Below are 25928 nucleotides of genomic sequence, written 5' to 3'. Positions count from 1 at the left end.
AACTAGGATAGGTCATTATGATTCGGTCACAGTGGGTGGGCGTTGGCGCGTCAGGGCTGGGCACTGTCAGCTCAGGTTTTCAGGGGCGGGTTTATGGAAGGAGATGGCGCTGGGAGTCTGCTGGGCCCCGACGAGCTCTGACGCGGACCCCGAACACCAAGAGCCCAGAGCAGGTGCGGGCGTGGTCAGGGGTCATGCGCAGAGCAGAAGGGGTCAGAGAGGATTTGGGGCGGGGGCAGCCGAGGGCGTGGGCAGGTGGCAGAAGGAAGACCTTGGCTGAACACAGGTCAGGTTGACGTTCTGTACGAAAACGTGTTTATACAGTTAATGAAACGCATTTTTTCACAACTTTTTTTTTTTAAGTATATAGAGTACATATTCTTTGGAGGAAAGTTACCAAGTGCGCCTTAACAAAGAGAATGTCGGAGTTCCCGTCAGTGGCACAGCGGAAATGAATCCGACTAGGAACCATGAGGTTTCGGGTTGGATCCTTGGCCTCACTCAGTGGGTTCAGGATCCGGCATTGCCGTGAGCTGTGGTGTAGGTTGCAGACGCGGCTCGGATCTGGCGTTGCTGTGGCTGTGGTGCAGGCCAGCAGTTGGAACTCTGATTCGAACCCTAGCCTGGGAACTTCCATATGCCGTGGGTGTGGCCCTAAAAAGCAAAAAAACAAAGAAAAACAGAGAATATCAGTGACTTATGATACCCCCACCTGCATGTATCACCCTTCACACGTTGGCAGACCGACATCCCTCTGTACATTTTTCTCGGCAGAAGATCTTTTTTGGATAAAAAAGGGAATCACACTATGCATGTTTGTTTGTTTTCCTTTTTCAAATTCCTCCTTTCAGTTCCCTCCTCATAGATACCCACGGATGTATTTCATGTCATAAACCTCATGCTTCCTTGCAAAAGACGGTGGGGGGGAGTGTGTGTGAAAGTTTTTTGTAAATCTTCCAGATTTTCCTGCATCATAAGTGTTCTGAAAAATCACAGCATAGATAAGTCTTTCTGTGGTAAAACGTTATCTTCAGCTAAAACTTTATTATTTTTATTAAATTTGTCTTTAGGGCATGACACTTACCAAGCAAGTCAAGACTTCTTTTCCTTGGTTTTAGTAAAATAAATAGACTAAGAATTAGAAAGAATTAGAGCTCTTAAAGTGTCATCATTTTACTTTTTTTTCTTTTTTTTTTTTTTTTGAGAAAATGTATCCCTTTAGGTTCATTTCTGCTTAAAAGTAGGAGAATAGGCTCAGCATTCTCAACTCGGGCCCATAGCAAGTCTTCCTCAGAAAGGGATTAATTGCTCCACAGGCGTTCCCAAGCCTTTTCTGTGCTGCTGTCCGCTGCCAGTCTCGTAGCGGGGCAGGCTCTTGTTTACCCATTTCTGAATTTGCTTGGTCTCAGGCCTCTTTTACAGTAAGTGTCCTGTGAGTCAGATTGGAGTGCCCTGGAATTCAGCTTTGGGAGACACTGGGGTTGGATGTATTTTCCCCCGTTCCCAGGGTTTGGTGACCTGTGCAAAGAGACCAGTCTCTGCTGGAGGATGCCGCCGCAGAGTTGAATGTGGACCCCTGGAAGCAAATGTAGATAGAGTCCCTCTGTGGAGAATCTGGAAAGATTGGTTAGAGAAGAGCTCTAAGCTTAACACAGGTTGAGCCGACAGGCTGGGAAATAGTGAACAAAGCAGGATGTTCTCTGACCCATGTGGCAACGAGCAGAGTCTCAAGGCCCGCTGGGCCCTGCCGTGACGGAGGGCCGGTAGCTTCCCTGAGTACCCGCTGTGGTCGGTTCGTCCCTCCAGCGCAGGCAGCTGTGTGCATGTGTAATGTGCAGGTATTTATAATTATACACAATCAGGGCAAATATAACTGCATATGATTGGAGGGTATGAAAGATAATTGCACATGATCAGCGAATATGGGATAAAGTCGTAAATCCTCAGCCTAGCTGTCAGGACTCTCTATGGTGTGGCCCCTGCCTCCTCTCCAGCCTCAACCCTTCAGACCCTACTCCCCCCTTCTCCTCCCACACAGCCCCGTGCACCCCCTCCAGCCACCTCGCCCCTCTCCCAGCCCGTGTGCCTGGTCTCCTGCTACCCAGCTTATTATCATCTGTCAGAGGCAGAGGCCAGAGCCCCAGCCCAGGTCAGCCACTCTCACAGCACTTGGGCTTCTCCTCCTCAGGCCTTCGGTCTCACGGTGATGGGACTATAACCGTTGCTAGTAAGATGTTCATGCTCAGTCCTCCCTGATACAGGATAAGCTCCCTGATGGTAGAGATTCTTTTTCTCACCACTACGTCCCCAGGGCCTGACACATCATAGACACGCATAAATAGCTTTTAAGTGATTCAGAAATCACATCTTTGTTTCTTAGAAACACATCTTACTGTGTACGTTTCAGCGGTGATGGTGGCCCCACTGTCCTTACTGCCTCTCACTGTGACCTGTTGTGTGCTTTCTTTGACAAGACCCCTGAATGGTTGGACAGCGATTCCTGCCAAAAGTGTGACCAGCCCTTTTTCTGGAACTTCAAGCAAATGTGGGACAGTAAGAAAATTGGCCTGAGACAGGTGGGTGATGTGGCTGTTTCATCAGAATGTAATGGTGTAGGAATAACTTTACCTTGTGATCTTAGAAGGAATGGCACCCCTGGGTGGGAGCTGTGGTGGGAACAAATTATCATGCTGGAGTCGCTTTGTGGCTGCATGCGAATTTACTCCCTTTCTCTGCTGTAGCTCACTCCTGCTGGACTCAGTTTCTGTGGTGACTTGTTCCCAGTAGTTAAGGGATATGATTTTAGAATTCTAGTGGCTTCTAGTTGAAATACACCTTAAAATTAGAGGGGCTGTGCTTAGCTCGCTTTGGTAGCAAACCATAAAATTATGTAAGTGGTATTTATTTCTCCTTAATTTCATTTTTCTTCCTCCCATCGTAGTCTCAGTCATTTAGATCTACTTATAATACAGCATTTTTCAGTCTGATTCCATGGTTGGGTCTGGTCTGCCCCCAGGAAATCTAAACGTCACCTAGGTTGAGCACAGCCAAAGTGTAGACAGTGGATTGAATCGGGCTTCAGCCCAGTTCTTCCTCACCCAGCAGCATAATTTCTGGAGGTGAAACTTCCTCCGTACACCCAGCCTTAAGGTAACCCAACCACTGGGTGATCACTGGAAAGGACCAAGTCTGGGAACGAGGGTGTGGAACCGAGGTGCAATCACAGCATCCCTCACTCTGAATGAAGAGTCCAAACAGGAGTTCCCTTCGCGGCTCAGTGGTTAACGAACCTGACTAGGATCCATGAGGATGCGGGTTCAATCCCTGGCCTCACTCAGTGGGTTAAGGACCCAGCTTTGCCATGAGCTGAGGCCATAGGTCACTGATGCAGCTCGGTCCCATGTTGCTGTGGCTCTGGTGTAGGCCGGGAGCTGCAGCTCCAATTCAACCCATAGCCTGGGAGCCTCCATCTGCCGTGGGTGCAGACCTAAAAAGCCGAAGGGGGGGGGGAGGAATCCAAACAGAGAAGCCCCTGGCGTGCTCCTTGGGTTTCCTGGGCGCCCTTGTTTCCGCATCCTCACCTGGGTCCCGCGGGACGCACCTGAGCCTGCGCGGCCAGGCTGAGGTGCGCAGGCGCAGTGAGCACGCTCTCTCCCCTTCCAGCACCACTGCCGGAAGTGCGGGAAGGCGGTCTGCGGCAAGTGCAGCTCCAAGCGCTCCTCCATCCCTCTGATGGGCTTCGAGTTTGAAGTGAGAGTGTGTGACAGCTGCCACGAGTCCATCACAGACGAGGAGTAAGTAACCAGCAGCCTGCACGACTGGCGCGGTTAAGGACAGGGTGGGGTCTACAAGCTGCGCCCGACGCCACAGCCGTGGCTAACAGCGCCCTGGTTGCTGCTGGTTTGCCTGCAGACACGCGGCAGCTGGGCAAAGCCCTCCTCTCCACCAAGAGAGTGCGCGCTGAGAACTCATCTCTGTGTTGGTCTCATTCCCAGGGGTGTGTGCTTTGAAAATAGATGTTGTTGGAGCATAAAACCCTCTGTCTGCTCATTTTCTTGAGAATTGCCCAGGGTTCACTTTCTAGCCCAACTTGGTATCTTTACAGGAGTGACTCAGCCCACGGGCTCCAGAGGTTTTTATTTTTCAAAGGAAGAGCTAAGCCACTTCTCCTAAGAGGCCAGTACTATTAGTTGCCCAGCTACTCAGTCCGGGTCAGTCTTGCCCAGTAACCCAGGACCCGAGGTTACTGCACCACTGTGCTTTGTTGGGGGTAGGACAAGTCCATGTTCTTTTTTTTTCGTGTCAGCTGTTGCAAACTGCCCCTGATGTAAACAGAGGGCTCTTCACCAGGTGTCCCTTGTGGTGAATTACAGCAGCATCCTGCCTGCCCAGTTCTCCCACCCGCACCCAGCCCTGAGCCGAGTATAGTAAAGTCATTTTAACTACTAGAAGGGTGTCCTTTTAAAAGCTACATGTAAATAAAAACATACATAAAATGCACCAGAGGAGGTCAGCATTTAGGAAATTCTTGGCAAATTTAATATAACAAAGCATTCTCTTACAGATAATTCTAATGAAGGTGTTTTTTCATTCTTAATCATATCAAATATAAATTAAGATGCCCTTGGGGTTCCTATTGTCTCTCAGCGGAAATGAATCTGATTAGAAACCATGAGGTTTTGGGTTTGATCCCTGGCCTTGCTCAGTGGGTTAAGGATCCAGTGTTGCTGTGGTGTAGGTTGCAGATGCGGCTAAGATCTGGTGTGGCTGTGGTGTAGGCCAGCAGCTGTAGCTGATTCAACCCCTAGCCTGGGAACCTCCATATGCCGCAGGTGTGGCCCTCAAAAAAAAAAAAAAAAAAATTAAGATGCTCTTGCTTAAATAAGCATTTGTGTTCATTGGTTATTTTCTGCTCATCGTATGTGATGAAATTAATGAGCTCTCATTAGAGAGCTGTAGGAGACTTAGAGATAGTCTAGTTTAACTCTTTGTTAAAGACACAGACCCAGAAAGTCTAAGTGACTACAAATTAAACCTAATTCTTTAATTCTAAATATTTTAAAGCAATAATTTTTAGTATACTGAAGATCTGGTCTCCAGATTTGACTATAGGAAAAAAGAAAACAACCATCCTCTGAGAGCCCCCTTGAGGAGTGGGAACTTGAAACAGGGTTAGAAAAGGGCTGTCTCCTCCTCCATGTCCCGGCCCCCTTTCCCAAAGTCGCTGCTTCTCCCGCCTCTCCTCCGTGGGAGCGTTTACACTGCCCCTAGAGCACCTAGACGGCTGACCAGCCTTCTTACTAAATGATGCACAGGTTAAAAAAATAAAAAGCCCCAAACAGTGGTATACATTATTTTACATATTAAAGTGTTAGAATGCTACAGAAAAACTAAGCCTGCAGTTAGGCCAGTGAATAGAGGAGAAAGAATGAGTTGCCCTTCAATTAGAGAGATGGTATTATCTTAGTCATTTTAACAAGCGTGTTTTTTTTTTCTTTTAATGAAATAGATAAAGTTAGATTCTTTTACCAGCAAGTTCCTCCGAGATCAGACTTAGCAAAAGTTCTGGGTTTTTTTAAGATTTGTCAAGAGCACAGGTAGAGATTCTTACAGGCTCTTATCAGAGCAACAGATTCTCCGAAAGGACTTTTGGAAACTTCGTCATCTCCTGACCATTTTGGGAATCCTTTTAGCCTTTTTTTTTAAATCATAACATGTCACCAGGGAATAAAAGTAGCTCTGAGGAGCATTTGTAACAGTGAAGTACTTTTAGCTGATGGACTGAAAATTAGAGATTCGTGTCGCCTTGGATGGCCTTATTTACATACGACTGCCTTTGACTCCTGGAAACTCTCTTTGCTCCCCACAGACGTGCGCCCACGGCCACCTTCCATGACAGCAAACATAACATCGTGCACGTGCATTTTGATGCCACCAGAGGATGGCTACTGACTTCGGGAACTGACAAGGTTATTAAGGTAGGATGCCGTCTTATTTTAGAAGCTGCCTGTCTTTGGCCCTGTGTAAATACACAGCAGCACCAAGACTATGTCAGGTCTGCTCCAAAGGCTGCCCCTGGCGGTGAGCATCTTTGAGAAGCCAGCATGTACCGGGTACTGTCACTGGCCATGCACATAAAAATAAGACATGGCTCTTGCCTAAAAGGAACAGCTCGTCTCCTGGGGACATACTCTTAAAAAGACAGTTAATAATCAGTCACATGTTCAGCAGCCATATATGGACAAGAATTATTCAAAGAGTTCAAGAGAGGGAGATGGTGCTGCTGGAGATGCCTTCAGGAGGGAAGTGGGGTTTGGGCTGTGCTTGGAATAAGCCAAGTAATAAACAAGATCTTCTCCCAGGGAGATCACTTAATGCAGAAGCCTCCCTCCAGGGCCTGAGATCTGTCCTAGGCCACATGGACCCAGTGCCATAGCAGAGGCCCAGGGCTGAAAGGGCCTCACCTGCCTCTCTCTCTGAGCTGCAGAGAGGCACAGGCTCGCCTGGTTCATTGATGTCCACTTCCTGGGCCCTTCTGGTCCCTTCTTGGTGGCACAGCAGGATGAGGTGGTTAAAATAACCCCTTTGGACGCCACCGGATCTCTGGGACTTTGAGCGAGTTTAAAGCAAATTCTCGGAGTCTTGGTTCCTTTCTTTTTGAAAATGAGACATCTCACAGAACTGTTTGGAAAATGAGGTGAGATATAGAAAGGACACAGTACATCCTGGTACCCACTTGTTGTCTCATATATGCTACTTCCCTCTCCTTAAATGCGTCTCATCCACCTTTATCCTCCACCAGCTGGATTAAAGTTTCCGGCTGCCACTCCCTGATTTTTAGCACTATGTTGAACTTTCCGATGGACAATATTTTATAGATTTCAAAATGTGTCTTAAAGATTTCTAAATGATGTTAGTATAGCACTTAGTTCCTGGTTAAATTAAAAAACAGACTTGAATTCAATTGTAAGGACAGTTGAGCCTCAACACAATCGAATGGTGGTTCATCAGAGGTCTTCCTTCTCTTTTTACAGTTGTGGGACATGACCCCGGTCGTGTCTTGATGCCTCCCAGGCATGAGAAAGATAGTATTTACTCAAGAATCCCAATCATTACTGGAGCCGTAAAGCAGATGTGTGGATAGGAGGAGAGAAGCTGCAGAGCTGAGCTGAGTTCGCGCGTCACCTGCACACGCGGCGGTGACCGGCGAGCGGTGAGCGAGCTCTTGTGAGGGAACTCTTTCGTCTTGTTCATACGATATAAAAGAAGATATTTTTTTAGAAAATGGTTTACACAGTCTGGCTGTGCTACCTTGTTTTGAGTATCCTGAAAACTCAGTGTGGACTGTTAGAGTTTTGTAGTTTGCAGATACTTCATGTTGGTTGTTTTGTGTGTTGGAGAAATGAGGGATGGGGTCTGTTGGGGGTCTTTGGGGTCGTCGTAGCATAGTTTCCATGCTTTCTTCCACTGGGCACGCATCCTGTGGTCGGCATCTTTTTCTTCTCGCCTCCGTCTGCCGGGCCCCAGAGCGAACGTCTTCGCCTTCGCAGCGTATCCGCGGTGTTTCCGTCTCCATCGAGGGGCTGGGAAAACCCTTTGTGTGCGTTTCCCAACTCACTTCTGAATCACCTGAAGAAGGATCCGTTGGTGACGTCTCGGTCATTCGTGTTCTCGTGGAATGGAAATGACCTTGTGTTTCCGCCCCGGTTTCTCTCTGTCTTTCCCGCATTTAACAAGATGCTGTGAGAAGGCCACTCCCGGCGGCAGAGCCAGACTGTCGTAGCCCAGCCCTTCACCTCGCAGTGCCTGGAGCATTTCTCAATTCAGTTGGAGCCTTCTGAGCCTTTGATGTTTTAGTTTTATTAACACAGCTCTCTGTCGCTCATGATATTAAACACGAAACCTGTGTCCTTGGAGGATGTTGCCTTTGAGATGTGTTTTTCTGTGTGATGCCACCTCGGAACCTGAACACGCCCAGCGCGGTGAGGCTGCGTCCTGCTTTATTCCTCACCACTGGTATTTTCTTCCCCTTTCGAAACTAGGTATTTAAAGATTTCTGTCTTCATGTATTTTATCAGAACACTCTGCACACTTTCATACAAACCTGTGTGATCTGAGACATGAAAGGTACCGAGTCCTCCCGCTCATGCTGTGTTTCTGTCGGGGATGAGAGAGGAGGCCGGGGGAGGCTTGAGAGAATGAACCGGCAGAACTCTCATTTTAGGGGAATCTCATCAAACTTGATAAATTGAAATATTCTTGTGTGTAGTGACAACTTGGAATATTGAAGTCCTTTTTAAACATCTTATTTTCACCTATAAAAATAGAATTTAAATTAGCAGCAGGCATGTGCTATCTGCCTGCCGTCGGAAGCACGTAGCGTGCACCGCCTCATTCAGCCCTTACCTGCCAGGAGCAGCAGGGGATCCCTGAGTCCTTCGGGCTCGGGCTCATGGGGTTAAACAAAGCCTTGCAGATGAACCGGCCAATTACGTGCCCTTCCCTGTCTGAGCCCTGCCTCTGCAGTATCTTGTTCTCTTGCAATTTGACAAATTGGGGATGGTAGTATTTGAGAACCTATGTTTTGCTTTTTCCCCTCGTGATCGTGAATGAGTTTTAACTGGGATTGGGACTGTTGGCCGTGCTTGACACCATCCCCACCACTGACCAGGTGTGCTTCCTGGGCACAGGGCTTCCTCGAAATCATTCTATTGCTGTGGCCATTGGTGTGCTCCCTGCAGCCATGGTATGCGACAACCCACGTGACCACAGTCTAAGGTGGTGTGAACACACACACACAAGCAGTGACCAGATGTCACTTAGCTGGCCCTTCCACACGCCCTTGCTTGCCGTCAGTCAAAGCCATTGTAACTAACTTGAGTCTCTTCTGCATGACTGCTCTGCGCGAGGGCTTTAAAAAGGGAATTCAGGAGTTCCCGTCGTGGCGCAGTGGTTAACGAATCAGACTAGGAACCATGAGGTTGCGGGTTCGGTCCCTGCCCTTGCTCAGTGGGTTAATGATCCGGCGTTGCCATGAGCTGTGGTGTAGGTCGCAGACGCTGCTCGGATCCCGTGTTGCTGTGGCTCTGGCATAGGCTGGCAGCTACAGCTCCGATTAGACCCCTAGCCTGGGAAACTCCATATGCCGTGGGAGTGGCCCAAGAAATGGCAAAAAGACAAAAAAAAAAAAAAAAAAAAAAAAAGATAAAAAGGGAATTCAATTTAAAATATTTAAACATCTATTTTGTAGTTTACTGCTAGGACCTGGAGCCACTTACCAAGTGTATGTGATAAAAGATGCATGTGTGGGAAATAATAGAAATGAACGCTGTTTACCCTTCCTGAACTTGGGAGCTTGGCCTGTGTGCAGAGGCAAATGGTGATCAGGAGTCGTGCATCAGGCTCCCAGCAAAGCTGACAGGGACCTGGGCTGGGTTGAGATGAGCTCACACCCCAGTAGAGAAGCTGACGGTCCCTGTTGGATGACATGTGACACTGGGGTCCCTCTGGTCTGTAACCCTGCATGCCAGCCATCCCCTCCCAGCATGGCTGTACCCCGGCCCACAGAGCCACTCAGAGGTTGAAACCGCTTAACACCTCATGGGTGACAAGAGTCTCGCTCAAAATTCACAGATATGTTAAGTATCCATGGCTCTGTTCTTATCTGTGTAGATGCCTGATTGGTGAGAAGCGCTTAGCAAACCGTGTATGCTTAGAGTACTGTGAATTCTTGAGTTTGACGTTGTCTCCCCCATTTCTGTAACTCATAGCTGTGGGTTGGTGTTGGGGTGCCTTCTGAACCCTTTATGGAGTAGATGCTTCCTTCCTCAGGAGAGAAGGCTGGCGCCGGCGCCTGGCTTTTGTACTATCTGGGTTACGGCTCTAGTTCTCGCCTCACGCGCTGGAACTGCACTTTAATGTCTTGGTCTGTTACTTCAACACACAGGTTCAGGCAAGTAGTGCCCAACACAGCGATGCTGGGAAAGCGGCAGAACCACACGCCATGCACCTGACTGTCCTTTATTCGGGAGGACAGGACCAATCACAGGCTGTCCATTTCTTCAAAGAAATGTCATTACTGGAACATTTAGCTGCCTGGGTTGTCGCCACAGTACCAAAGTGGCTTTAGATGAAGTACTTGGAATCGTGTGTCTTTTTTAATGAGGTCAGTCAACCATGACATATCTCTCATTTGATTGTTTGAATTATTCAAAGAATAATCATAAAACTGGAGGGGATCTTCAGACAGCTAGGAGGTTCCAAGCACAAAACAGTGTCGTCTCACCAAGTAGTTAGACATAGCTGAGGTGTAAACAAGGGCACTCTAACAGAAGAATCTTTGCGGAACCACTGTCTCTGAACATTAACTGGTTATTGCGGGGGCGGGGTGGGGGGGAGGAGTGCAGCCTTGAGGCCGGGGGCTGTCCTCAGAGGTGACTGCAGAGCCTCCTTTGGCCCCAGCCCTGGGGTTCCGAGCACTGAGTGAGTTACTGCAGGGCTTCAGCAACTCCTTCCCACGTGCCTCCACACGGGGCACCCCAGCCGCAGCGCAGCAGTGGAAATCCCATTCCGTGAACGCATCGCAGCCTCTGGCTGCGGGCAGACCCCTAGCGAACCTCCTCGTTGCCCTTTTTATGAAAGATCACCTTTTCCTGTTTTGAGATTCATTTTTTTTCAAAAGCATAATTTATTTTTGCTTAGCATTAATCAATTTTAAAGCCTGAATTTTGCCTTTAAAGCAAAGGATGAGGTCTGAACTATATATCAGAGTTCCTGGACATGGTCATTAAATGAGATTCCTTTGTTTTTGTCTTTTCATAGTAGTGTAATTGTATATAAGTGACCTTGTCCACTAAGATTTATATTTTAAAGTGAAAGAAAGCATTTTGCCAAAGCATTCTTTTTTCCTCTCCTTTTAAATAATACTAAGTTCCATTTTTCTGGAGGTGAACGTGGATATACAGTGACGTGACTGGGAGACACAGAGCTTAAGTCCATCCCGAGCACTGAGGCATCTGGATGATCTGAGGGTCTCAGTCTCGTCCAGTTTGACCCTTTGCTGAGGGTTGACCCTGGCCCTGGGGCACGAGGTCCATCCTGTGGCGTGTGGGCAGAGGCCACACGTTTCAGGGCCCGGTGCTAAATCCAGTGACCGGGTGCAGGGGGTCCTGCCCCGAGGGTGGAGCCGGGGGCCTCGCAGGGGAAAGGCCTTGGAGCTGAGGGTTAGGATGAGCAGGAGTGAGTCAGGAAGGAAATGACTTTCCAGGCTGTGGAAAGGCGTCAACAAAGGCCTGCGACCTGCATCAGCCTGGCGCGTGGGGCCCATGAGGGGCTGGCATTGCCAGTCTGTCAGGTGCGCAGCTGCGGCCCTGGGGCCTGAGCTCCGGTCACCGGGAGACGCAGCTGCCGGTGGCCACAGGCGTTTACCCAGAGCCTTGTCCGAGTCAGGTTTTCCTGCAGCTGAGGCCGGTGTCAGAGTTTGTTTCTGTGGAAATCCCTGGAACTGTCCTCTTTACGTCACGCCTGGTAACAAATCTGGGAACTTGGCGGGGGCACAGCCCCTCGTGGGCGGCCGTGAGGCCGCGCAGAGGCCGTAGCTGGCCCAGCCTTGGCCCGGCTGGTGACATGCTGATTCGGTGGCTGCCTCGGCGGCCGGCTTAGCGCCTCGCCTTTGAGGAAGCGCAGCCCTTGAGCTGGGCCAGAGGAGCCCGTCCCGGCCGGCAGTGGCCCTGCCGCGCCACGCAGCGCCCGGCCTTTCGGTGAGCAAGCGGGCGCTGCCGCCCTCGTTGCCCTCCCGGCCTTGAGCCACTCTTGCAGGTCGTGGGTCACTTCAGCGCGCTGTGGTCAATGGGAGAAAGCGCGCGGCAGGGCCAGGCGCTGGCGGGGAGGACCGTTGCTCTCCATGCAGTGACAGGGAAGGGGCTCGCAGCCCCCGCCCCCCACGGGCTCGGAACCTTCCAGTTCCAGCCGTGCCACCCGCCTGAGGGTCCTATGTCCGGACCATCCGTGGTCATTTTTAAACTTCAGCTCAACTTTACAACCACGAACTAGACACAGGGCAGCCCTTGGGGTTCTCGTTTGTAATGTGCCTTTAAGCGTTACCCATTCCAACAAGCAGCCTAGTCAGGCCTAACACAAGCGAGCAGGCGCTCAAATTAGCGCTGTCCAGCACCGGAAGGGGAGGAAGGGAATCCCTCTTTTGTGTTTCTTATGCCTGGAAATTTCGGACAGTATGTCGCCCCTTGTCTATCATCGTGGAAACTCCTTAAAAGCCTTGAGGAAGCGTCGGCCTTGGTGACCACTGTTAAGGTCCTTTCCAGGTCATGAGTCTATGATTCCATGACTGTAGTTATCGGACTGGCTGAACCGCTACCGGTGACCCGCCCATCCACTGCCTGGACTGAGGTAAATGGGAGCACGTCCCACTGCCTTTGTCTTCTGTCACATCAAGTAAGTTGCTGCCTGTATTTCCCATCTAAAGCCCAGGAGGTTTGAAAAAGGTGGTAGAGGTGAGTCATGATACCTCTCATTAAAAACAGGTACGTCAAGGAGTTCCCGTTGTGGTTCAGCAGGTTAAGAGCCCAACTAGTATCCATGAGGATGTGGTTCAACCTCTGGCGTCACTCAGTGGGTTAAGGATCTGGCGTTGCCACAAGCGGAGGCCCAGGTCACAGATGAGGCTCGGACCTGGCATTGCTGTGGCTGTGGTGTAGGTTGGCAGCTGCAGCTCTGATTCAACCCCTAGCCTGGGAACCTCCATATGCCGCGGGTGCAGCCCTAAAAAGCAACAACAGAAAAAAAGCAAAAAAGAAACAGGTACCTCAGGGTATTCATCCTTGTGAGTCCAAAAGTGCATCTGACCTTCAGGTTGGCTGAAAGAACAGATTTAGAACCCTTGCTATTTAGGGTCCTGTCTTCTTTATTTTTCCTCCCTTGGTCCTCTAGGAAGCACGAGAGGTAAACTGTAACAAAAAAAGAGGGACATGGTGTGAAAAAATATTTATTTCACTTATACACCCTTTTTCGCACTCAAATGGACAGCCGCCTCCTGTTGGCAGCATACCCAGGATGACGTATGGGCCACAGCACCTGTGGCGCTGGGAGCCCTGAACTCACATCTCCGCGTTTCACACCATCTGCCTTTTTTTCAATGTACTGTCATTTTGCAGAAGAAAATCTTTATGTGAAAAGAACAAAAACTGTTACTAACTGGACACCCGGGAAGGTGCTAGCCCCACATTCGTGCCTGCTGACCTGTCTCCACAACCGGGGACATGGACGCCTCCACCCGCGCGCCCATCAGCTTTGCGGCCGTGTCGGCACCAGGCTGTAGCTGGCGTGTTGCTTTATGGACGTCTTTCCCTTTTTGAAACGAGATTCTCCAAGGGGTCAGGCTGAGACTGTAATAAGCCCAAAGCCGGAAGCGATCTCTCAAATGTGGTTCTAGCCGCACTCTGCTGGCATCGCCATGCCTTCTGCCACTGGCATCCACCAACCAGACCGGGCAGACTCCACACTGACTTCCTGAATGTCTTTCAGTGGGAATGAGCACGGCTCTCCCACAGTGTTAAAATGTCTGTATCCGGTTCAAATGCTGCTGAATGCTGTGAATGTTTCTGAACTCTGCTCACTTTCCCACTGTGCTTCCCTCTGACCGAATCATCCGTGTACCATGACCAGTGTCAGAGACTCTCAATGCAACTTACCGCCATGGTTTAAAATAAACCTCTGTGGAAACCTTCCTGCAGCCACGGTCCCATCCTTGCTGTCGGGCTGTACGGTGCGGCCACCCGCGGCCCAGCAGCCCTGCCTTGGCGTTTGCCACGCTGGCCGACTGGACCCCAAGGCAGCCACTGCTCACCTCAGACCCTAAGCACAGCTGAGCAGTCCTTCTTATCTTTCATATAAAACTGCTTTACCTGTGGTTAATAAACTTTCCAAATGTAGAGAAAGGACTCAGGGAAATATAAGAACCAGGAAAAGCCTGTGTAAAAACTCATGAGGCCCATCTCAGGGGTAAGAAGAGAAGTGGGAAGAAGTCACTGACCTGCACACTGCCCCCACCAAGCCCCCTCCCCGCCCACACCCCATCCCTGTGCAGCCACCAGTGCAGACACGGCCCCACTGCCCCCAGTGCCCAGGCTGACCTCCCAGGCAGAGGACCAGAAACAACCCCCCCCCAGAACCCCCTGGCCAAGAGACCCCCCCCCGCCTGTGGTTGGGGGAAGGGGGGTCGTGGGCGCCTTCACGCACTGGGGGGAGTCACCTTGGATGAAGCGGCCGCTGGGCTGCGCGGTGGCGGCGAGGGCCAGCCACAGCAGGTGTCCCCTGTCCCCCGGCCTGGCACGGAACCCGGCCGTCCACAGCTGCACACCTGCGGGGGGTTAGCACAACATCCTCAAGTGGGAGACTGCGGGCCGCTGGCTTCTTTGAATACCCAACAACTGTGAAGCAATGGAGCAGGATCAAGATCCACTTCAAAACAGCCTTCACCCAGGCCAGCCAGACTGCACCCAGCCCTGCCGCAAAGCCCCCAAGGCTCCGCCCAGCCGCCTGGGGGCAACGTGCCGCCCACCAGAGCCCAGGAGTGTGCGGGGTCCCGTGTCCCCCAGGCTCCGGGGCCAGGACTCCCAGCCAGCCTGTCCCGGGGAGCAAAACCACCTGCACCTCCCCTGTCTGTCCTATGAAATGAGGGTCACCCTGAGGCCGAGAGGGGATCGGGATCAGGCCCCGGCCCTGGGTGAGCCCGTCTCAGCCGATTCTAACCTTAACCTCCGAGGAGCCTGGCTGAGCCTTCCCTGGCCTGCTTCGCAGGGAGGAGCAAGACAGGAGGGCAGGGTTCCGCGCTCCCTCCGCACCCCCCCACCCGGCGCCCCGCCCAGGCTGCAGGCTACACCCGCTTCTGCCCACAGGCCTCGGGGGCACAGCGTCTCCACACTGAGCACACTGGGAAGCAGCTGTTCTCTCGTGAGGCCAAGAAAAGAAAGCGGGAAAACAACGCTTAAGAGCAGCAATGAGGTCAGAGGATTTGAGAGAGAGGAGGGACCATCTAATCTAAGACCTTCATTTTTTTTAATTTAAAATGTTTTTCTTTTTATAGAAGTAATACTTATTGTGGAAAGATTAGGAAATACTCATCAGCAAAAAGGAGGACTCTGAATCCCTCCCTCAAACCACTCAGGGAGAACAAGCGTCTGGGAGCCCGGCCCGTGTCCGTAGACAGACCACCTGCACCCAAGAGGCCCAGGCTCCTGTGACCTGTGGACCGCAGATGGCAAAGTGCACCCTGACCCAGAGGGTGGGGCCAGGTGGTGGGCTTGCTAACACAGATCCTGCAGCACGCGGGTTGAGTGGGGGCCGGTGAGAAGCTGGCAGCTCTCCACGGCCTGATCCGTCTCCCCTCAGGGAGTGACAAGAACTGAGAAGCCACCCTCTCCCAACACCCCCGGCCTGAGTCCCTCCCCGTGTGCCTGGCTGAGGACGCCCCCTTTGCATTTACACCAGGAGGCTGCCACACGTCCCCAGATCCGCACCACAGAGGGCTGGTCTGTGCCAACTCTCCCAGCCGGGTCTCCACGGGGTGCTCTGTGGCACCAACTTACACCTTTCCACATGGGGATGTGGCTGCAGCAGACGTAAGACCGTAAGGCACGTACAGCTGGGGGAGCTGCTGTTTCATGGCCCAGTGAAGACAGTTTTCCTTCCCAGTAGACACTCATCCACAGCAGGGGTTTCAGGGCCAAGCAGATTTCCCGCACAGGAGGCCCGTGGTTTATTAACGCAGGCGCCGAGCCCCGGTGCTGCGATGAGCAACCTCGATTTCCACATCTCCCATTAGTTCCTGGAATGAATTTCAAGGATGTATATACACATTAAGGCTTCTGCCAAACCGGCTTCCCAGATGCCCAGCTGGGGCATCCTAGCCCCTCCGTGCCTCAGTTCCCCATCTGTAAATGGGCGTGATAACAGTGCCCACCGCAGCATGGGGACCGCTGGTGTCCAGACAGCACTGAGAGCAGCTGTGGGCACTCAGGGGTCCTGGGGCTGCTGCTGTGGCAGCTGTTTTCAGTTCCATTATTGAGGGAGGAGGAAAGAGCTTCAGAACCCAAGTGACCTGCCTGAGGTCAAGTTGGCAGGGACAGGGAGCTCTGCTCTCCTTCCCTGCTCTTCCAACAGCTTCCAGAGAATTCCACTTGTCTCTGTAGTGATCTTTACCTCTGTGCATTTGCTTTTTCGAGAAACCCAGGGAGTGGTGCGGTGGGCTGGCCCATCCCAGGTCCCCAGCATCTCCTGGGGACTTCCCTGGGCCCCTGTTCATTCCTCTTCAGCTCCCTCTCACCCAAGGGAAGGGCCTCAGCCACACCCTACCCGCGCTGGCTGCCCCCACCCTCAGCCACGCATCCCGCCAACAAAAGCTCTGCCTGCCCACGAGGACCAGGCTTCTCCCTCTCCAGTCGCAGCTTGCCCCTCTCAGGTGGAAATGAGGCAATCCTAGTCACCTTATGTCACTGGTTTTAGGTCATTCCTGGGGAGAGTCAGTCCTGCGGCTGCCCAGATATTTTTAGATGAAACGTGGGCAGGGAAATTAAAGCCGACGACCTACCTGGGGTGTCGATGCAGCCGGGATGCATGCAGGAGAAGCGGATGGCAGGTGTGCTTGGGCCCACAGCTTGGTCAGAACCACCTGCTGCCACTGGACCGGGTGAGGATGAACAAATGAGAGCGAGGCCAGGTGGGGGCGTGTACCGCCAAGCCCCCCAAAGTCTGACTTCACCTTCCTCTAGATTCAGCTCTTTACCCAACAAGCTCTGGCTACAACCCAGGGCGGCGTCCCACCCCCTCCCTCGGAGATGCAGACGGAGCACCCGAACCTAGGGAACAGCCCCTGCATGCTGCCTGGGGGCTCCCCTCCCCTCCTCCCCCCACAGCCTCCTCCTTCCCAGCTGTCTGCGTGACTATCCGTCGCCCCCCTCCCTGTGCACCCCGGCCCCTCGCACAGGCGGGCACTAAGCTGCTGTCCGCTGACATGTGGAGAAACTCCTGCCCCAGAGGGTAGGAATCATCCTGGAGATTCCTAATCATTCTGTTGCAAATTTAAAAAGAAATCATTAAATGTCCACTTACGCCTCAGGTGTGCCGAGGCTACAGCCCCCCCCCCCAAAGCACCTGATGAGGTTTTGCAATGAACTCCACCCAGTCCTCATTTATGGACTGAGCTCCCACGGCCCCTGGAAACACGTGGGAACTCGTGAAGAAGTATGGTTCCTTCAAATGTCAGGATTTTGAGTCTTGAGGAGTAACCCACCAGGATTTAGTCTGAGGGTTAATGAGCAAAAGCAGGGCAGTGCGAGGGGGCACCCCAGACGGGGTCTCCTTCAGAGGCTGAGCACACCAACAAGAGGGGAGGCTGCTGGGCGCTGGCAGCTTCACCAACGACACGAGACCCCGACCAGGTAAATTTAAGGGCAAGATCTGTCAATGTGGGAGGCACAGAGCCGGCCTGGAAAACCAGCTGTGACAAGCGGAGGGGCAGCAGTGTGACTACACTTTCTGCTAAGATCAGGCGTGAGATGCGGACCCCTGCCCTTTCATTTCAGAATTCAGGGCACATGCCCCTCAAAGGGAGCTTGGAAACTCAGTTTTTCCAGTGGCATCTGTCTGGCCAGTGAGTGGGGGCTGCCGAGGGGGAGAAGAATTGCTTCCCAGGTCCGTGTTCCCTCGGAGCAATGCAGGGTAAGGAACCTCTGCTGGCTTTGGGGGTCCCCCACCCCACCCCACCTGAGCAGAGCTGACTGAAGAGCACTGTCTCTCTGCGGGGACCATGCAGATGCCGCTGTGAATTACTGAGATCCCAATTACCGCATAGCCCAGAATAAGCCCTCCTTGGCAAAGCACCCACATGACCCTCACTCACCTTGTTTTGTGCATAGACCATGGTGCCATCGAATGCTGTCCTTTCCGACTGCAGGTCGTTGGTCTTCAGTTTCTGAACCAACAGTCCTCGGGAGGAGACAGTGATATGCAATAAATATCATGGAGATTTGTACAGAAAAGTCTGTAATACCCTCCCATTCCTCTTCCCTGTCAAGCAGTGTATTGGTTTCTTGTTGCTATTGCAACAAATGACCGCAAATTTAGTGGCTTATAAAGTCGCAGCCAAATTCTGCCGCAGCTCTGGAAGACAGAGTCTGAAATAGGCCCTATGGGGCTAAAATCAAGGTGCCAGCAGACCTGCGTTCTGTCACCGAGCAGCACCCATGAGCCAGCCACCCCCGCCGCCACCCCTTGCATCCCTCACCTGCCTTTTTTTTTTTTTTTTTTTTTTTTTTGCTATTTCTTGGGCCGCTCCCGCGGCATATGGAGGTTCCCAAGCTAGGGGTCAAATCGGAGCCGTAACCACTAGCCTACACCAGAGCCACAGAGACGAAGGATCCAAGACGCATCTGTGACCTACACCACAGCTCACAGCAAAGCCGGATCCTTAACCCACTGAGCAAGGGCAGGGACCGAACCCGCAACCTCATGGTTCCTACCCTAGTCGGATTTGTTAACCACTGTGCCACCACAGGAACTCCCCTCACCTGCCTTTTTATCTATAGAAACACTTTGGTCAAAGAACCAATGTAGTCTGAGACGTGAGAAAAAACAGAGAAAAAGGAAAATAGTCAAGCATGACAGAATAATAATAGTTTGGCCATCCAACCAAGTCAAGGGCCTTGAGTTAGTTCTTCTTCAAGGATTAGAGATAGTATTCTGAGCCATGTCCTTGGAGCTGTTTTGCAGACGCCAAAGCCCCCACCGGGTGGAAGAAGTTAACTGTGTGCTGCCCACAAGCATGCAGACCCCAGACCGGCTGGAACCAGAAGGTGGATGACACTCACTCCCAGTGACCTCACCACCCACCAGTCAGGAAGAGGTCCAACGAGCTGATCACACCCTGCTTCTCATTGCCCCCTCCAAGGGGGCACAGTCCTTGAGGCACTAGCCTGCTGTGTTCCCCTCTTTGCCTGGCAATGAAAGCTACTTTTTCAGTTTCCTGAAGGGGGAAAAAAAGGCAGGTGGAGGACATTGGGGGGGGCACTCTGGGAAGGCCTCACGGGTCCTGCTTGGTTACAGCGCCTTCTGGCACTTTTGGCAGGAATCCATTCCCTGCCTTCTCCAGTTTCTAGAGGTCACCTGCATGCCTTGGTCTGTGGCTGCACTGCTCCGACCACCTCTGCTTCCATCGTCCCCTCTCCTTCTCTGGCCCCGGTCCTCTTCTTAGGGCCCTTGCCACGCCCCTGGGCCCCCTGGATAATCTGCAATACCCTCCCCCATCGCAATGCCCTTAATCACACCTGCAGAGGCTCCTGTTGCCACATCAAGGTGACATATTTCCAGGTGCCGGGAATTAGGACCTGCACCTCTGGGGCGAGGAAAGTCGTCATTGCGCCCACCACAGCAGAGAGAAGGGGGCCTACATCAACTGCCGTCTTCCCGATCTCTGATTCCAGCCCATCAGCCCTAACTCCATTAGGCTGGCTCCTCCCTCTTGAGTGGCGTGTTCTCCAGAAGTTTGCCCTCCTACCCCGCCTCTCACAGCTGCCCTGCTCTTCGGAAGCCCCCTTTCCCAGGGCTCTGCCAGCTCTCAGATGACATAGGAGAAGAGCCTTCAGTAAGGGCTGGGGTCTTACACACGGCTCTCTGCACGGCTCTGCCTCCCTTTTCACAGGGAAGTCATGGGCCACGTGTGGGTCGCAGCCACCCAGCTGTGACAAGGAGCAGGAACAGGGGAGGTGGGGGCACAGGGAGCAGGGGAGGCAGGATACACAGCCAGCTCCCAGAAAGCCTCTGCTGCTGGGACAAGCATGCAGGGACCCCCAGGGTGTCCTCGGGACAGAGCCCCAGGCTCACCTGCACCTTGACCTGGATCCCTCCCCACGGCGTCAGCTCCTTTCCAGACCCACCTGGACGCTGTCCAGGCTGGTGCACTGCTGCTGGATCTCAGGTTAGCAAACGAAAGGTCCCCGTAGACAGAGTTCTACTCTCCCTGTGGATGGGGACAGTGCCCCCGCCCCTGCCCCAGGACAGTTGGGGCAGCAAAGGCAGGACCACAGATTTCCAATCAGGAACAAAATCCTTTTTTTTTTTTTTTTTTTTTTTTTTTTTTGTCTTTTTTAGGGCTGCACCTGCGGCATATGGAGATTCCCAGGCTAGGGGTCGAATTGGAGCGGTAGCCGCCAGCCTACGCCAGAGACACAGCAACAGTGGATCCAAGCCACATCTGCGACCTACACCACAGCTCATGGCAATGCCGGATCCTTAACCCGCTGAGCAAGGCCAGGGATGGAACCCGCAACCTCATGGTTCCTAGTCGGGGTCGTTAACCACTGCGCCACGAAGGGAACTCCGGGAACAAAGTCCTTCACTTAAAAACATCCATAAAGTCAACTCACCACTCTGGGGTCGTGCTCTTTCTCCAAGCCGGGGATCAGGGCAGTTGTGAGAACACACACACCTGAGGAGGCACAGAGCACTCATGAGCGGGCGAGGGGCGAGGGGCTCTGCGGTGCCCGGGCCCCGCCTCTAGGTGGCCCTCGGGTGGCAGTGAGGAGTCTGTGCGTGGGAAATAGGACTAGGAAACATGAAATGCGGCAACACTCCTTACGCCTCCTGGGGATTGAGTAAATCACTTGCTGCCTTGGCGGGCACTTCTGAATGGTGTGACCTCGAAGATTTTTACAATGAGCATATAATTTTATCATTACTTCTGCAATCAGAAATTATACATCTAACATTTTTAATGAAATGAAATAAATGTTGTTAGTGTATTTGACATGGAAAGATATTCACAGAATATGGAATGAGAAGTCACCAAACAGCAGGAAAAACAATTGCATTTTTGTGAGGAAAGTTGTGTCAAAATGGAGAAAGTATCTGCAAAGGTGCAGTTTTGGTGCATTGAAATGTGAATCTTTCCTCCGAGGGGGCAGTTGTTATTTCTGTGTTCTTATGCTTATCTGTATTGTTAGTTACAAAGCCAGTACCTTGTGTTGAAGTGTGGAGGGGGCAGTTTCAGTGAAAGCTCTGGGCTCTTTTCTGGGCCACTCGTCAGAGTTTCTGCCCGACCAGCTCTGCCCACCACCTGCCGCCCACCCTGCCTGAGCAGCCTGGCCTCAGAAAGGGTGCTGAGGGGAGCCTGGAGCCTGGATTTGAGTCCCAGTTGGCACCTACGAATGGTGGGGCTCTAAGCCCGTCAACAAAGCATTCCCACTTTGGTTTTTAGCGAAAGGGAGGCAACGGCTGGCCAGCCCACCTCTTAGGATCGGAGGGTTTCGTGGTGAAATGAAAATGTATGTGAGGACTGGAAAGTTCTCTGTGCGTGCTGGCTGTTGCCATTTTATTTCTCTATAAGTATTATCATTGCTATCATGTGAGATTGTGTTGTGGGGGCAGTCGTAGTTGTCCACATCCCAACTCATCCCTGGATGGGCCTGCCTCATCTGTATGAGTTTTGTTTTGGCCGCACCTGGGGCCGTGGATGTTTCTAGACCAGGGCCTGAACAGGCGCCTCAGCAGCGACCCGAGCCACTGTAGTGACACCACCAGATCCTTCACAAGGGAACTCCAGTATTTGTAGATTTTTAAAGTCTGGTGAAACTGGGTCTCTGACAGCTGTTGCCTCTGTGCAGTGACCCTAAACCCCTTCTTTGCATTCACCCCTGGTGACCTTCTCTGTGATTTAATTTGCGAGTAGAAAGGACTTCTGCCCAAAGCTATCAGCCCCATCAGCTCGCTATGACGGGTTGTCATAAACGACTCCTCTGCGTAAAGGACACGAAAGCTGGACACACGTTCCACGCCGCAGGCCTGCACCCCGTCCTCTGAGAGGCCTAAGGCCGGGAGGGAAGCCGAGGGCCGGACGTGCTCGCCCCGCTGGTCGGCCCATCTCCTCCTCTCCAGGGAGGGTGCGAGCTGGGGTAGCCCCCCGCCCCTCTCCTCCTACCCAGGAAATGGTTCCGTGTTTTACTTTCTGCGTTACCCTCTTGGAGAAAATAACCTGCATCAACTTAGACACTAACAGAGTCACCTGCAGGAAGATCCGCCAGCTTATTCATTTCCACCAAACGCTCTCCCCCAGAGGACGCGACCAGGTGGCAGGTGCTTTGTAAAAACTCCTGGAGAAACACTAGTTTTCAGCGACAGGCCTTCCAGGGCCTTTTCTGTCTTTAAAAAATCTCCCTCATTCAAGTCCACGAAACAGGCCCCTCCCCAGCCTGCCCCCCGCCCCCACCCCGCGCGCGCAGATCTGAGCCATCGTGCCCTGCCACACGCGTTTTTGCCTCCCAGGTCTCTAGCTTTATCATTTCAGAGCACATATGTCACTTCACACGCAGCAAGTCTTTCTCCTCCTAAGATGGAGATGAAGCCTCTCTCTTTCCACCACAGTGATTTATATTCCTCCAGCCTCCCAGCCGGCTTGCTGAGGCCCTGCCTGTGTACACGCAGCATCTTTTCAGGCCAGCAAAGAGAAACACAAGAAAAATCTGCTAAAATAATAACATTAAAATACATAAGTAATATGTATGTGTGTATTTTTTTTTTAATTAAAAGGATTGGAATGAAGAGAATCCCAAAGAGGTTCAGTAATTTATCCAAGTTCCCAGCAAGTCCATGGAGAGTGGAAAATAGATGGCATATTCTTCTCTTAAATCATTAAAAAATTCTTCTCTTAAATCATTAAGCCGCAGGGTCCCCACCGACTCTGGCATGAATCCCACTGTCTGCCAGTCACTGCTCTCCTAAAGATGAGCTTGGCGCCAAGAGCCCCTTGATCACAGATCCCACCTCAGGCTGCTGTTAACAAGGGCACCAGTGCCACTCTCCTGCCCCACAGCCATTCAACAGTCCAGGCTTCCAACCAAATTAAGCGGAAGACTCCTGGGCCTGGCACGTAGACGTCAGGAGATGGGCTCCATCCCTCCCCGTAGGGGTGGGCCCTGCATCCTGTTGACAACGGCTCGGGCCAGGCACTGTGTTTGAGCCACGTGGCCTCGACCCAATGGGCGGAGCACACTGAGTTGGGAGTGATGCCTGACCCAGGCTGTACCAATCGAATCCTCTTCCTTCCCAGAGTGTAGACACGGGACCCTTGATTCAGCGGCTGGCTGCCACGTTTGGCCTGTGTGCATGGCAAAGCAGCCAGAGTCGGCCTGCAGAGATGGGGAGAGCTGGGGTGGGAATCTGTGGACACTGATCCCAGAGAAACAAGAAAAATTCACCCCACTTCCTCACCCTCTGCTGTCCTGTCCCTGGGCTCCCAAAGCCCAGCTGTGCCTCTGCCGCTGAGTTCGATGAAGGCTGCCCTTGTCTGCCCCCCTATAAATCAAGCTGACTGGCTTGAGTGGGTTTCTGTTCCTTGTAACCAAATAATCCATAAGACCCTGCCTTGCCTCAGCTAGAAAGCCCACCAGTTCTTCTGTGCTCATCAGCTAATAAGAATGTTGCTGGTGGAGTTCCTGTTGTGGCTCAGTGGCAACGAACCTGACTAGTATCCATGAGGAAGCGGGTTCAATCCCTGGCCTTGCTCACTGGGTTAAGGATCTGGTGTTGCCGTGAGCTGTGACGTAGGTTGCAGACACAACTCAGATCTGATATTGCTGTGGCTGTGGTGTAGGCTGGCAGCTACAGCTCTGATTTGATCCCTAGCCTGGGAACTTCCACATGCTGCAGGTGCAGCCCTAAAACACACACACACATACACACAGAATATCTCTGGAAAGGTGCAGACAGGGCACTGCTGGATGGAGGTGGCTAATGCGTGCTATAGGTCCTTCGTATCTTAGTGTGAACCAGTTCAGTAACTTCTGTTCCCCCAGGACTAAGATCAGGGACATTTGGGGGACTCAAGAGATTTGATGAGAAGAGAAAAGCAAGAAGCTATTTTAGAGTCTGGGCTCCCGGAGGAAGGCAGGGCTGGGTGCAGGGAAGACAACTTCAGCCACTGAATAACATGCCCAAGGTGAGTCCTGCTCCCAGTAATAAGGAAAATAATTCATTATCATTAATGACTCATTACTATTTTTAATTTACACAATGCCTTCCTTCCCAGGAACTCATTATGTCGATGCAGGTTCATTATGAGAAGGCGATTTGGGAGTGGAATTTATGTTAGACATAGTCTTCTAAATATGGCAACAAGGGCTTTATGACATGGGTACACGACTTGAAGCAACTCTCCCTATAAGCTAATTGGGAAGGGATGTTAAACTGTGTCGAGCCGGGTGATGGTGAAGGAGAGACGCAGAGGGCTCATCAAGCATCACTGAGACCACGTTTCCCTCCAAATACTAAATTCACGTGCTCCTGAAATCATACTGTATCATGGATATGCTCTATTTTACCAGCATTACAGTTATTATTCGATGAGAAAGATAAACTGCAGGGTTTACAGGAGGACTAGAGTTCCCTTTTTTTTTTTGGCTGCACCTGCAGCAGGTGGAAGTTGCTGGGAGGATCAAACCTGCGCCACAGCAGTGACAATACTGAATCCTTAACCACAAGGCCACCGGGGAACTCTTGATTGGAGTTTCGACTAGGAAACCTTTGAGACTAGCTTGAATGAAAGTGGCTTTCGTTCCTCCCCGGTGGCTACGTGCTTCCACCAACTATACTTTCGGCAGGAGAAAATCACCATCCTTTTACCCCTGGGAAGTTACTGGTGTGGATTTTAAAGGACCAGACAGCTGCATGGTGAACCACTGGGTATTTCTCCACTGGGACAGGAACACAAATGTCCTATAGCGAGCCCAGGAGACTCACGCATTGACTTTATACACAACAGAAAGACCATTGCACAGATCCTATCACGGGGTGCAAGCCAGCAGCACTGAGCCCGGAGCAAATGAGGCACTAAGAGGCATTCACGTCATCAGCTTCTCGTGAGGCATTTACGCTTGGTTTGGGGTCAGACAGTGCTGACATCACCTTGCCCCCATCGTCAACTCCCACCACCCCTTATCCAGCTCCACTCACTCAGCAACTATTTACCAAGGCCCTGCTAAATGCCAGACCCAGTGCCAATTACCGTGAGGGCCCCCTGCCGGCATGGTGTTCACCAGGCACTAACGGGTTATTATGTAATTAACCTACCTTCATAGTCAGGTAACACTTTTCAGCATATTCCATGAGGAGGGGGTGGGAGTGGCATCAGGCCACATTAGCAATGAGGTGACACCTGCACCAAGATTCTGAGCAGAGGAGGGAATAAGCTGGCAGGGTGCCGGGGATGGGAAGGAGGGTGTCCAGGCATGGAGCACAGCCTGTGCCAAGAGCCTGTGGGTTGGAGGCCTCACTCAAGGGTGGCTAAAGCCCGGTGAGCAGGTGGGGAGCGTTTTTAAACATGGGAATGGACATCTGCGAGCATCAAGGGAAGGGGCCACCTCTCCCCCGGGTCACCTGCCTGGGCTCCAGGTCACAGAGAGAAATGTGATAATGCTGTCTTCCCCCGGCCACCCAAGGTCGGTGCCTCCCAGCGCTACAACTAAACCAGTGTTTTTGGTGCAAGGGGACTGGGCTCCCTGCTGTCACATCCAAGGCAGCCTGTTGGTACCACACCTAGGACACAATGAAAGAGCCCACTTTACAATGGGGAGAGTGGACTCATTAAAAACACAAAGGTGCTTAATTGGGATTTTGTTTCAGAAATTCCCCAAATGAGTACCCAGTAGATCTGCTGTGAGGAGCACTCTTCAAAACACCCACAGGGAGTTTCTGCTGCAGCGCACTGGGTTAAAGATCTAGCATTACTGCAGCTGTAGCTCGCAGGTCTGGCTTGGATATGATTCCTGGCCTGGGGATTTCTATAAGCCACTGGTGTGGCCAAAAAATAAATAAAAACGCCCATATAATCCTAGCCAGATCATCAGATAAGGGCCAGGATGGGGCCC

General features: G+C 51.9%; 2 protein-coding genes across 9 annotated transcripts in view; one reads left to right on the top strand and one right to left on the bottom strand.

Annotated features, from left to right (window-relative positions):
* WDFY2 (WD repeat and FYVE domain containing 2) overlaps positions 1 to 13740 on the top strand; it is a 185642-nt gene extending 171902 nt beyond the window's left edge. For all 3 annotated transcript variants that reach the window (XM_021065301.1, XM_021065303.1, XM_021065302.1), the window contains exons 9-12: positions 2475 to 2576; positions 3664 to 3794; positions 5870 to 5978; positions 7035 to 13740. In XM_021065301.1, the coding sequence (XP_020920960.1) occupies positions 2475 to 2576; positions 3664 to 3794; positions 5870 to 5978; positions 7035 to 7064 (372 nt within the window). In that variant the 3' untranslated portion in view covers positions 7065 to 13740. The remainder of the gene's footprint in view (positions 1 to 2474; positions 2577 to 3663; positions 3795 to 5869; positions 5979 to 7034) is intronic.
* The window catches only part of LOC102163801, a 110207-nt gene continuing 96718 nt past the window's right edge, over positions 12440 to 25928 (bottom strand). For 2 of the 6 annotated variants that reach the window (XM_021065295.1, XM_021065300.1), the window contains 5 exons: positions 17915 to 18000; positions 16604 to 16693; positions 15603 to 15841; positions 14267 to 14374; positions 12440 to 12962 (listed from right to left, as the gene is read on the bottom strand). In XM_021065295.1, coding sequence (XP_020920954.1) covers positions 12942 to 12962; positions 14267 to 14374; positions 15603 to 15841; positions 16604 to 16693; positions 17915 to 18000 — 544 coding nt within the window. In that variant the 3' untranslated portion in view covers positions 12440 to 12941. Of the gene's footprint in view, positions 12963 to 14266; positions 14375 to 15602; positions 15842 to 16603; positions 16694 to 17914; positions 18001 to 20435; positions 20498 to 25928 lie in introns of those variants that run through there. The other 4 variants (XR_002336537.1, XR_002336538.1, XM_021065296.1 and 1 more) reach the window with 4 other exon arrangements.

This window comes from Sus scrofa, chromosome 11 (genome assembly GCF_000003025.6).
Source record: "Sus scrofa isolate TJ Tabasco breed Duroc chromosome 11, Sscrofa11.1, whole genome shotgun sequence".
Classification (NCBI taxonomy): Eukaryota; Metazoa; Chordata; class Mammalia; order Artiodactyla; family Suidae; genus Sus; species Sus scrofa.
The sequence above is the reverse complement of the archived record's forward strand: the minus strand, read 5'-3'. Positions and strand labels throughout refer to the sequence as shown.